Below are 12,865 nucleotides of genomic sequence, written 5' to 3'. Positions count from 1 at the left end.
ATTCAACATAAGGTTTGTATGACCTTATCCCAGCTGGAAGGAGAGTGAAGTATGACGACGACGGAAGTCCAGAAAGAATTGTCTGGGTGCTCAAAGCCAGTTCAGAAGGAAGTGTAGTCTCCGGGCCAGATACGGCGGGCGATTCAGTATGTATTTGCTCCAGCACGCGGATTGCCAGGGCTGGCTGCGTGGGTCTCTGACTTTGGAATACGTTTCGGGCGCAATTTACGGTCCTTGATATCACCTCGACAAGAATTAGCAGTGAGGACTTCACTTCTTGAAGTTTGTCATTGGAAGGAATGCGTTTAGACTGCGATAGCTTGGAAACCCCCAGAGGATGGCCGTTCGTCTGTGTCGTAGGAACACCACTTGAGAATGCAGTTGTCATGATACTTGAGTTTTTTGAAACAAGTGTGTGCATAGTCCGCGTTCTTTGGGAGAGATACGTCGTCAGAGTGTCTGTCAAAGGTTTTGACTCGAGGATATGGAGAGTCAGAATAGTTGCACAGGTGTCCTGGATTGAGAACATGAGAAGATAACGCGTACAACATAAAAAAGCGGACCTCAGATGACTTCTCGTGTGTCCTCAGAGATAATGTGGCTCTATGGACAATCTGAGAGCGAAAATGAGATATGGTCTCCCACTGTCGCTGGATTAGTGGAAATTGCTCCTGAATGCGAGACGTCAGAAGGTAAGAAAGACATTTAGCGCAGAGTTTACCACGACATTGACGCCTTGGTTTAACCAACTGTCCTCATCTTGGTCATCGTCACGAGAAAGTGTCCGGTGCACGATACGTGCCAGCATGAATAACCAGGTGGCATGGAAATATTTTTCTCTTTCAATAAGCCGCCATAGATGTTCTGGGGCATCAAGAAGTAACTTTATGTGGGCAGAGAGCACTTGTAATGTTTGCAAATGCGAGTCTGAAATATGAATATGAAGTAATGCAGTGTTATTGGATAAACTAGTACTGACCTTCCTTGCCTACATTAGATGTACGATCATCCCTAGATGGCTGTTGCCGAGACGTAATAGCATCTTTAGTTTCTTGGAATGCCTCTTGTACACGCTTTGCGGACTTTGACATGGAAATTATGGACGTTGAGGCTTGTAGTAGATCGCGATACCGTTCCCTGCGCTTTCAAAGTACAGTCAAGTCGCGAAGTGCATTCAGGCAAGAGCACGCACCCGACCATAACACGAAGCTCCTCCTGCTTGGCTTCAGCGTCCGATCTGAAATCTCGTTTTGAGCCAAGGTGACCAACATGGGTAGGTCGCGACGCACCTTAGCTGAACTTGTTTCGCCTTAACCTCAGGAATAGTACATTTCGCAAACAATTCATCTGGGTCTATGTCTACGGTCTCGTCCTGTACCCTGGTGGATTGCACGCTCGAGGAATGAGTGGATGGGACTGAACGAGGGAACTTGAGTGCTGAAGGAGATGGCGCGAACGTTGACACTGAAGTTAAATGGGACAGTTCTGTAAGGCTCTTGATCGAACCAAACGATGCAACCGACACTGTAGATGGTCGCCGAGCCATGCATACGAAGTCGTTAATGTCCGACGATATGTTTCACCAGGCTGGTGGACTCGGAAACAGTCCGACGTGGTCAACAGACTTGGTATATTACGTAACCATGAGGCTATTGCTATGTAGTTGGACAAATGAAATGAAGACGCTCCATGAATATTAGCTACTGAAGATGACCATTAGGCCGTACACTATCTTCTCCCATCATCTGAGCCTGACGTGTCTGCTACGTCCATCTCCACAGGGCTAGATTTTCTTTCATTCTGTGCTGGTGCGGGCGCAGCAGGTGAGGGTCTTGAAGATTGAGCTTGAGATATTCCGCTCTGAGTTGGCGAACCACTGGAGGAGTTGGCCAGTCGCTGGTCAAGTGCCTTCAGTGCAAGTGCCCTGGAAGTGAGAGTTAACACAGTTGATTGGACAATGGAAGTAATTGCTGACCGCCGCCTTTCAGCTTCGGCTCGAGCTCCACCTGGCACCTGACCATACCCTCCAGACTCAATGTCATGAGGCACAGAAGTAGGAAGAAGATGGAAACGTGTTGCAAGTTTGTATACTGTGTTTCCTAGCATTGATAGCGGCGCACTGGGAAAAAATCGGTATCTGCAGGGGAAAAAATGAAAAAAATACTCACTGCAGAAATGGTGGGAACCAGCTTGTCAAAGCAAATGTTTCACTGCGGTCACCATACGACACTACCCCTCCTAGGGAGTCGCTAACACTGCGCTTATAGAAGCGGAGGTATATCCATGACACAAACCAGCCAAACTGAATGAGAATATATGGGCTTTGGAAGCCAAGTAGTGTCATTATGGTCGAAAAAGTCAAGTACGCCATAGGAAGCCTCTACAGATGGGGTCAGATCAACAAGTGACGGACGACTTTGCTTTTACCTTGACGCGGGCTTTGATAAAACCCAAAATTTGAACTTGGTGCTCGGGGATCACTTGAGTAAATGAAACAAGCAGGCTGATAAATAGTGCCATTTGACCGTGATACTCCATGCCATATCTGTGTTGTCCAAGGGTGTGAGGCGCTGCCATCGCAAAGTATGTGAGAAACGTACAGGAACAACTCGGCATTACGCGTCACAGCGAATTCAATCCAGTTGAAGGCACACCCGATGATATTCGGTCCGGTCACGCATACGATAATAAACTTGAGAGTTTCGACAGTCCCCCACAGGCGCTCAAAATAAGCTAACGAAGCGGGAATGACAAGAAGCGAGATAATGAGCTTTTAAGAATCGTTCAGTATCAATACATTTCGTCCTCAATCGTCGATAAAATAATACTTGCCTCAATAACGCTTATTTCGACCAGGGCTGAGGTTGCAAATGTCCAAGGAAAGAACAGGCTTGTTCCAGGTACCAATGTCAAATAGGCAACCGGTGTAGGGCCTGTTGTCCATCTTATCCAAAGATATAATGTGGAGGAAGCTAAAGTAGCCGCAGTAAAAAAACGCGTCACTGGTGGTACAGATTTGATGTATTGCAGCGGTGTCGAAAGGATAGCCATGGTGACACGTCAAAACCAGGGAAGATCGTCGGGTATGGCTATAGAGGTCCCAGTTAGAACCAAAGCTCGCAAGAGTACTAGAAACCGTCGCCCTCGTCGAGAGTGTCCTTGGAATTGTTGCACTGAAAGAGCCCAATGTCGCAAGGGTAAACTGTACTACTGGAGTACCACTGGGTCCGAGTTTGCCGCTGTTTACTCGACAATGATTTCCTTACATCAGCAGACCCTCCTTGCTTCACCTCGTCATCTGCTCAGGCAGCCCCCGATGGCGGACTACGATTTTCGCCCAGGAGGCTCACTCAAGTTTAAGGGCGGTGTTGCTGGAGGAGGTATCGTGAAGAAGTATGTATCATTAGTTCTTACCATTCAGTGCACCTGACAGATAAGCAGAAAGAAGAAATCTAAACACAAATCAAACTCGCAATCTGATAGTGCGAAGGACCGCGAGCGTGAACGAGTGAAGGAATTATTATTCAAAGAAGAGGCAGAACTTGCTAGTGGTTCGGCGTCGGGGAGCAATTCTCTTCCTCTACCGGGGAGTGATGTCAGAAAAACGGACGCGGAACGACGTTTTGAGGAAGCGCAAAGGCGCAGGGTGAGTTTTGCGGTCAAGACGAAACTCTCCAAATATTGACGCCAACGTCCAGCTCGAAAATAAAGTAGCCCAATTGGCTCGCAAGACGCACAAAGATCGCGTCAACGAGCTTAATGCTAAACTTGAGTCGCTCAGTGAGCACCATGATATTCCTAAGGTGTGTACAATTTCATGGCGGTCCGTGCAAAGTCTCACGGCATTTGTTAGGTTGGTCCAGGATAATATTTGCAAAAAATCGCGTTCAATACCGCGTTCGGCTCAGAGACTGGTTTTGTGCGGGCCTGCGGTGCAGAATTTCAGTGGCGACGACTATCTTCATATCATCATCATGTCTTTGTAGACTGCTTGAAATTCATGTATTTTACACGCGAAGTGCCTGGGGTTCCACTATTGCCACATATTTGTTAAGTTGGTTTGATATAAGTAGCCACGGATGATGCGGCTCATAAATCCGTGACCACTCTTGACCCTTTCCTTCACGTTCATTCTCTGCATCATGTCTGCTGCACAGCAGACAGAAAAGAAAGGGCACATCTGCCCTCCCTCAAATGCTAAACACCCTTCCGATAGATGGGAGTCACTATTTGTTTACTCTTTTATATGCAAGTTCACGAATCTGAGGCCGAAGGTGGAGGGATTGGAAACACCGATGGAGTGAGCACACACCCGCACTACATGCACCTCACTTGTGTCAACTAAACACGCGATTTCCCCCGATAACAGCTTTGAAAATGCCCTCTTGACGCATGGTCCAGATCCCATACTCCAAAAGATTTTACAGCAGTTTATACTGAATCTGCGACCGCAGACGCGTAATTTGAGGTAAGCACTGTTTGCCACAGCTCGTTCACACAAGGGAAATGTTTGACCGTCATTGTGCTTTTGTTAGTCTTGATCAGATCTCTGCCACCTTGAATGCTGTTCTTGCAGATGCATTCAAGGCATCGGAGCGGACTGTTTTCTGGGACGACGAACTCAGGTCGAATGTGAACCCTTTTGCCGATTTAGAAGGCGGGTTTTTCGCAGCCGATTGGGATCTCAAAGTTTGTCATTGTCTTGCCATGCTGTACGAATTACCCCTGAGCGCGCGTCACGTTACATTCCATACAGCTCCAAGTTCTTCGCCAGCTCGTGGAATTGCAGCTCACGCATTCCATTGACATAAAAAGCACTGTTGATCGCGCATGGGGCGTGATGCAGAACAAGCACAAGAAGAAAGACCCTGAAACTGCCCCTCCTGAATCCAATGATTCCAAGAGCCAGCAGAATCTACAACTTGTTCCATTAGGCCAGGATGCACAACGCAAGCGGTATTGGGTCGCAGATGGTTCGTGTGTCTTTCATTTCAAGCTCCTCGCCCTCTTTCCTATTTGCGTGTATTTGGTGCGAGGCCGCATTTTTTTGGTCCCCATGTTATCCGGCGTTAGCCGTCTGTAAGGATTTCCGGCTGACTCCCGTTTCTAATCTATCTTAGATTCCCCGCGGATATACGTGTCAACTAACCCCTGGAAAATCACTGCGACGTTCCAGGCGGTCTCTTCGACGCGTGAAGAGTACCTTGCTGTGATTGAGAAGCTGAAAGCATCTTCCCCGCAAGGCGATCGTAAAAACAAGCTAGAACAAGCCCATACTGCGCTCGTCAAGGCACTTGAAAGCCGGATAGATATTGTTGATGCGGACTTAGCGGTGAGTATTCGTTTGTCCTGATCAGCAGTAAATAATAGATAGATCCTACTTTCACTTGAAACGCTACTTGAAACATTTACTCACCAATTGCCTAGCGCGTACAAAGGGCCCGCAAGAAGATAGAGCAACGTCAGATACTCATGGCCCAAGCTGAAATTCGACAGACTCGCACGCGACGACAAACTCGTCGACCCGACTACGTGTATCATGACGCCGAGAGTGGGGAGGTGAGCGGTTGGCATCAAGTTTAGTTTCGATTGCTAACTTATTTTTATGATCAGGATGATGCGGATGAATATCAATTTGAGGAAGACAATGACTATGATGACGAGCCGTTTACGGAGGACAACTTTGGTAGTTCCCGATCACATGGCCGTCGGCAGCCGGAGGCTACTGCGCAGCGGAGATCCACTCGCGCCACAAAAACCAAGCGACCCTCCCCTGATTTGTCTGCTTTTGAATGGAAAGGTGAAAGGAGGTCGGCTCGTCTCGGCCCTTCTGAAGAGACACCTGTGGAGCGTCCATCAAAACGTGCTCGAACGGAAGAAAGCACAATGAGTTCTACGTCTGCAGGCTGGCCTCCGGTCTTGCCAGCCGAGAATTTAAACGGCGTCTCAAAGGCAAAAGCGAATGGCGCAGCAGCTGTCAAACCAACTGAGATTGCAGTTGAGCAGCTCGGAGGGAAGAAGAAGAGCAAGTTTTGGTTCTATGCCGTGGAACCGATTTCTGCGCCTTCTGACGTCCTACCACCTGGTGGCAGTGGTTCAACCTCCCTGAACGGTCATGAACACAACGGAGATACCGGCCGTTCCGGCACCAGTAACATTTCGCTCCCGACACATGACAAAGGAGATGCGATGGACATCGACGGCCGGAGAGAATTTAGCTTGTCACCAGTTCCCCTGGAAGGATTGCGGGATGCATAATCATAATTTCTATCTCGTCGCTTCATTCGACTCATGGCATTTTATTCTTTTTCACCATTTTACTCACACTCCATAATATTCCACATACCAGCAAAGCCTCATCCATTGATCAGCCTAGTCTAATCATTCATCTTATTACTCCCTCTGACCTATGTAGGTCTTGCAATGATGATACAGCAGTGGATTTTTGATCCTCCACGTTTGTACTATATATCTATTCATTTTTTCCAAAAAAAAACGCGTCAAGCTTATCACCTCCCCTTGTGCTCCCATGTGCAATTTATTAGCGATCACGATACTGATGTTTTTACAAGTGTAATCAACCTTCCAACTGATACTTGTTTTTTTTCGGAGGCTGATGCTCGCGAGCGTGCCCTTGTTAACCCGGTCGATTGCTTTTAGGTAATATTTATGCGGGTGCAATCATCGGACTAAGTCCAAATTATAGTCACGGTGAAAGTCCTCGGTGGACTTTGCTTCAAAACCACGCCCAGCGCCGTCGAATGATTGCACGTATCGCGGAGAATGCTTTCAAGAAGATACCGCGATCCATACCAAAGTTTCGTGGTGATCTTCGTGCTCACGAACTTGGTCTGGTTCGCCGAACAGCATCAACTCTGGTGAGACCTCCGTCCTCGGACGATGCAGAACTGGTCTCTCTCTTCGACCAACCGCAGACAGGGCAGAAAGCCTCACCATTATTTGTCACAGGCATTTTTCAGCATCCTCAACTGACGACGCCAGCTGCGTTCAGTGCGCTCGCTGACTCGACCCTCGTACGCGCGCAACTCCTGACAGAACGAATATTGCGAGCTAGGGAATCTCGATCCGAGCTCTTCAAAGTGATCAAGAATCTGGACAGACTCAGCGATCTCCTGTGTGGTGTCATCGACCTAGCGGAGCTCTTGCGGAATGCACATCCTGATGCTCAGTGGGTGGATTGCGCTACGGAAAGCTACGAGAAATTATGCGAGTTCATGAATGTACTGAATACTCATGTCGGGTTATATGAAGTAAGTCATGCACTTTTCCGTATCTTCAAGATGTCACCTCCTTTGGCAGGTGCTGCACACTGTACTACACGACACAGAAATTGTCAAGTCTCTCAATCAGGAAGCACTTCAAACAGCACTGATATTTTGGCATGATTTCGAAAAGTCTGCTATCAAACTTCCCCCAGAGCAAAGGGAGAGATTTGTGTCCCTTTCGTCCGAGATTCTATCTGTAGGTCACGCGTTTGTCACGGAAGCTTCTGCCCCGCGGCCACCGGTGAAGATCAAGCCCTCCGAGCTCGAAGGTTTGAAGGACCGAGGAATGGGTACTCGTCTTCAAAGACAAGCATTTTTCACGCAGAAGGACTTGTTGGTCTATCCGGGCTCTCACCAAGCCTATATGATCTTGCGCGAGGCACCTGATGAAGAACCACGAAGAAAGGTGTACATGGCAGGCCACATGAGCAGTGCAGAGCAAATTGACCGCCTTGAGCGGTTGCTGAATGCGCGTGCACAGCTGAGCCGCCTAGTAGGTTGGGACAGTTATGCTGGCATGACGCTCAGCGATAAGATGGCGAAAACTCCGGGTGAGCGGTTACGCGTGGTAGCATGTCGGCCAGTCCTGATGTCCAAGTTACGTAGAAAATGTCAATCATTTTTTGGGTACCTTCTTGGATCGGACCACGCTCGTTGCTCGCAAAGCATTGCATACATTGCGTTTACGGAAGCAAGCGCATCTTAAATCTACAGACCTCCCTATTATCCAGGCGTGGGATAGGGATTATTATTGCCCACCCGAACCACCAGCACCACCGGTTCCCCTCCCCCCTCTTTCACTCGGACGTGTATTTATGGGTCTGTCAAGACTATTTAAACACCTCTATGGAATAACGTTACGACCCGTTGATGTCGCATCTAGCGAAGTATGGCATTCTGACGTACACAAACTAGAAGTGGTTGACGAGGATAGAGGCGTCGTTGGCTGGATATATGCTGATCTCTTCGCACGTAGTGGGAAGTCGCGCGGAGCGGCACATTACACTGTTAGATGCTCCAGACGAACGGACGATGACGATGAAGCTGGCGACCTACGAATACCCGGAACAGATGAATTCGTTGGTCCCTCTATCGAATTCGAAGCAACTAAGCGGCACAGACTACGCGGTGGGCATGGTGAGTTCCAGCTGCCACTGGTAGTCCTGCTTTGCGATTTTGTACCGCCATCTGTTGCTCGGGGTCCTACCATTCTCGAATGGTACGAAGTTCAGACCTTGTTCCATGAAATGGGACACGCCATGCATTGTGAGAGTTCCTGGATCTCGCTGAGTTTATGACTACTGACAAGATACCAATTTTTAAGCTATGATCGGCCGGACAGAGTACCACAATGTTGCAGGGACGCGCTGTGCGACCGACTTTGTCGAGCTACCTTCCATCCTCATGGAACACTTCCTCAACTCCCCCAAAGTACTCTCCCTCTTCGACACCGACGGCTCCTCTATCATCAACCAAACTGGAAATCACCACGAAGATCCTTGCCGGTACATCGATAGCCATAATCACATCTTACTTTCTCTGCTTGACCAGGTATACCACTCTCCTTCAGTCCTTGAGTCGGGCTTCAACTCGACGACTGCTCTCGCGAACTTGTACAACACGCGCGGTCTGATTCCGCATGCACCTGGGACGTCGTTCCAGACGCAGTTTGGGCACCTCTTTGGGTATGGTGCAACATATTACTCGTATCACTTTGATCGTGCTATTGCATCCCACGTGTGGCGGAAGATCTTTTCTGCTGACCCACTCAACCGTGAGCTGGGAGACAAGTACAAGCAGGAGGTGCTGAAGTACGGCGGTGGGAGAGACCCGTGGTTGATGCTCAGCGCATTGCTTGATGCACCTGAGCTAGAAGTCGGTGACGCAGAAGCGATGCGGGAAGTTGGTAGATGGAGAATGGAAGACGGAGTCGTTCCGGAAAGACATTAGGATCTATACTACATGAAACTATCCACCGCTGCATTTGCTCTCTCGAACTAGATGCTAGAGCACGATTATTGCAGGAATTACAACACAGATGTCTCGTTTGATTCCGGTACATACAGAGCGATTGTAAAGCGAAGTAAAACAATATGTCAACAATGTAAATGCGGGACGAGTGTCATACATAATGCATGATGTAGGGTATATTATGCAATGTTCAATGTGCACGACGGTAAGTAGAGATATGATATGAATAATATTACCTATATCTTGATAGGCCGCATGACGTATACGGACGGCATGAGCGAAGCGAGCATTTCAATTATCATCTATCTCCGGAACCAGTAAGCCAGCAAACAAAGCAGCCAATCAAGAACAAGAACACTTACACAGACACCGCTAGATCCTGCTCCAGTAACCGCGTTTGTTCTTTTAGAAGCTGGAGTTGCTCCAGCTTCGCCAAGCGAGCACCATCAGCAGGTGAGGGAGGCTGTGGTTGTGGAGGGTATGACAACGGAGGAAGCTGGAGCGCAGAGAGATCAATCTCTGGCAATAGCTGATCGCAAGACGATGGGAGCGAGAATTGATCAATGTCGGACAGGAAGGGTTGTTCAGAGTTCAAGAGATCCGTCCAGCTGAAAGGGTCTGAAGGAACAAGGTCAATGAGATCTACTGGCAGTTGGAACATGGTATTAATTGCTGTGGAAGCTCCAGCGGCCTCGCCAGAATAATTGGGAGCAATTGCAGATATCGCGTTGAAGAAATTGAAATTCTCAAGATCACCAAGATCAGGTGCAGGAACCGGAGCGTGGGAAGGGGTTTTCGAATTGGCCGATTTTGCATCAAACGATATAACTGTCGGACATTGAGTGAGGATCTTAGGATATGATGGAGCAAACGCACGGTCTACCAGAGCGGGCTGGATGTACTTTTGCTGGAAGGGTTGTTCGGTGGAATTTATTTGGGTGTCAGGGAATGTGTATCCGTCAAATACTTCAATGTCAATGGGGGCAAACTGATCAAAACCGACGTTCTCGACTGGACCTGGGATCTCGAAGAAATTTGTCTGGAACCAGTCATCAATGTGTGACTCGAGAGGAACAGATGCACTCGGAAGAGGATCAGACACGGCATGAACACGGGGTCCAACATGAAGACTTCTCGGACGCTTGGGCACAGCGTGAGCATCAGCGTCTGATAGCCGTCGCTTTCGTGAAAACTCTGAAGATGGCTGAGGCGCAATAACTTGGACCTCATCATTGCCATCTAGTCTACCGCAACTGGATGGGGGTGATGGCAAGGCGGAAGTATCCGCAAAGGGGGTCGGGACCTTCGCACTACACCTGAGAAATGACAATCAATGGCAGTTGGCCCAATGCACGATGATGGCTTACCGAAGGCGTTTCATCGGACGATCTGCACATGAAGATTGCCTATGATCAATTGATTCTGACGATACAGAGGCACGCCGCTTCCGACCAGCGAGGACGAGTGAAATAAAATCGTCTTCTTCATCTTCACTCTCGTCTGTCCATGATTCCTCGAGAATGGGAACAGGAGATGGAGAATGTGAATGCCTGGGAGATGTATACGACGCAAAAGCTGTGTGCGCCTTATGGGACTGTCTATCAAGCACCCTTTGGATTCTCCGCATCTCCTTTTCTTCCTCGCGTCGTTTCTTTTCCTCTTGTGCACGTTCCTTCTTCTCCCGCTCCAATCGAAGTCTGTCCACCTCTGTCATATCCTTGACCACTGCATCAAGGTCACCTGCAAGCGCGCTTTTGGTAAAAGTAGAGGCATAAAGATCCTGTGTAGCAGCCTTCATCTGCTGGAAGTCATGGAAGATGGCGGGTTCAAGAACACGGGCAGGGTCTCCTTTGACCAGAGCGCGACAAGCAGCGTCAACAGTGCTAGCTCGGTGGTTTTCGAAGTGTTTGCGGCAAATCATCGTCCAGCCGATGCGACGGCGAGCACTGATGAACCAGGCAGCAACGGAGTTCGTGGAACATCCAGAGCTGCTGGCAATATTTGCTTTTGTATCAGAAGACGGATAAGGGTTATGGATATTAGCGAGAAGCCATTTGTACGCTGGCTCGATAAACGGGGGTATGGAAGATTCTGGTGATTGTGCATTGTGTGCCGTGGACATTGATGGAGGTGAAATACTAACACGACCAAAGTCATCTAGAATGCTCCTTACGCCCTCAAGAAATTGGTTGGTTGATGCTTCACATGTTTTGTGGAAATCAAAGAAGCAGTTCGTGATGAGACCAATCCTCGAAGCCACCGAGTGCGCGAGCGATATAGTGTCGTCGGATAGTTCTCCTGCGGATATACAACGTGTAAAATCTGCGTAGAATGAATTCCAAGACGATTTGAATGACATTAAAGACTCGAAATTGTCATCGCACGAGATTGAGTCAATTAGAGTGTCCTCTGCTTGTAGGAGGCGCTGTCGTATGTCTTTGTCCATCTTGGAGAGTTTGATTGAAATCGAAGAGATGAGATTGTGGGCAGGAAGACCAGCATGTCGCGAGGCATGTGTGTGTATTTGTTTGGACAGATTCAGACAATGCGGAACTTTAATTTGGCAATTATTGGTAGAATATCAATCATTTCATTGTCTATATGGTATACATACTTCAACCTGGTTGCGATTATAATACCGCTTGCATACAACTTTTCCGATGGCCGGAACGACTTCAGAGATCCTAAAGCGAATCATACAACGCTCTCAAGATTTCGTTGGTCACTCCTCTCTTTCGCCATCGTCGCGCTTGTTCGCACCTCAATCGTGTTCCCCACGACAACCTATTGCTAATATCTCCCTTCCTGACCCACCCTCGATGCAACCTGCTCTCTTGGCTGCTGGTGCCCGTCCCGACGTTTCACTGGCAATGGACCAAGCATACCAGGAGCGGGCAGTTGACTTACGAGCCTTCTATCACTCGGCTTTAACACTCGTGTGCTCAAATCAGGCCCAATACCCATCCAAGTTTCGCTATGTCCCAGAACAAAAAATTTTATCCACCTTCACTGAGTTATATCTCAGAGAACTTGTTGCTTGGAGACAGGACTGTGTCGACTTCTATCTTAAACATTCTTCGACTAGTCACAATAAGCAGACTTCGAGTGGTGCCCCAAGGTTTAATCATGTACGTCCAATGTCCTGCCTTCGCCTACCCAGCCTTGTAATGCGCTTGTTTATTTCGCAACAGGAATATGTCCCACTGCTCGAATACTTCTTTGCAGAGAACCCGTTTCCAACCCACGCTGACAAAGCTTTCCTTGCAAAGAAGTCTGCAATGACATATCGTCAAATTCATGTTTGGGTATACACATTTATCGGCATATATTGGCTCTCGATGTTGATAATCACAAGTTTCAAAACAGGCGCAACAGGATGAAGAAAGGTCAAGTCTTAAGAAAGAAAACAGTAGCCGAGGGTGCCACTCTTCCGTTGGATAGCCTGTACCAGCGTATGGAGAAATTTATTGTACCAGAAGAAAAGAAGGCGCCCGCATCGCCTCCCAGTCCTCCGCATTCTCCTACCAAGCAAGGAGACGAGATGGCAAGTGTAGTATCCCCCTTCATCTTCGTTTTGTTTACAAGATCTTATATAGATGTCTATCGCA

The 12,865-nt window shown here is 48.2% G+C and overlaps 1 protein-coding gene across 1 annotated transcript; it reads left to right on the top strand.

Moving 5' to 3' along the window:
• The first annotated feature begins 3,276 nt into the window (after positions 1-3,276).
• On the top strand, positions 3,277-4,054 carry BJ212DRAFT_1404946 (uncharacterized protein). The gene is made up of 4 exons (XM_041337396.1): positions 3,277-3,393; positions 3,442-3,646; positions 3,699-3,803; positions 3,854-4,054. Exons 1-4 carry the CDS (start codon positions 3,317-3,319, stop codon positions 3,866-3,868), a joined length of 402 nt encoding a protein of 133 aa, XP_041185541.1. The 5' UTR covers positions 3,277-3,316; the 3' UTR covers positions 3,869-4,054.
• The last annotated feature ends 8,811 nt before the right edge of the window (positions 4,055-12,865 follow it).

Source organism: Suillus subaureus (genome assembly GCF_016647635.1).
Source record: "Suillus subaureus strain MN1 chromosome Unknown BJ212scaffold_195, whole genome shotgun sequence".
NCBI lineage: Eukaryota > Fungi > Basidiomycota > Agaricomycetes > Boletales > Suillaceae > Suillus > Suillus subaureus.
This window is presented reverse-complemented; position numbering and strand designations above follow the sequence as displayed.

Bases quoted from the DNA above. Each gene is read 5' to 3' on its own strand.
- BJ212DRAFT_1404946 (XM_041337396.1), top strand. From the start codon at position 3,317: ATGGCGGACTACGATTTTCGCCCAGGAGGCTCACTCAAGTTTAAGGGC. The intron at 3,394-3,441 runs GTATGTATCATT...ACAGATAAGCAG, and splicing joins GGAGGAGGTATCGTGAAGAA to AAAGAAGAAATCTAAACACA. The intron at 3,647-3,698 runs GTGAGTTTTGCG...GCCAACGTCCAG, and splicing joins AGGAAGCGCAAAGGCGCAGG to CTCGAAAATAAAGTAGCCCA.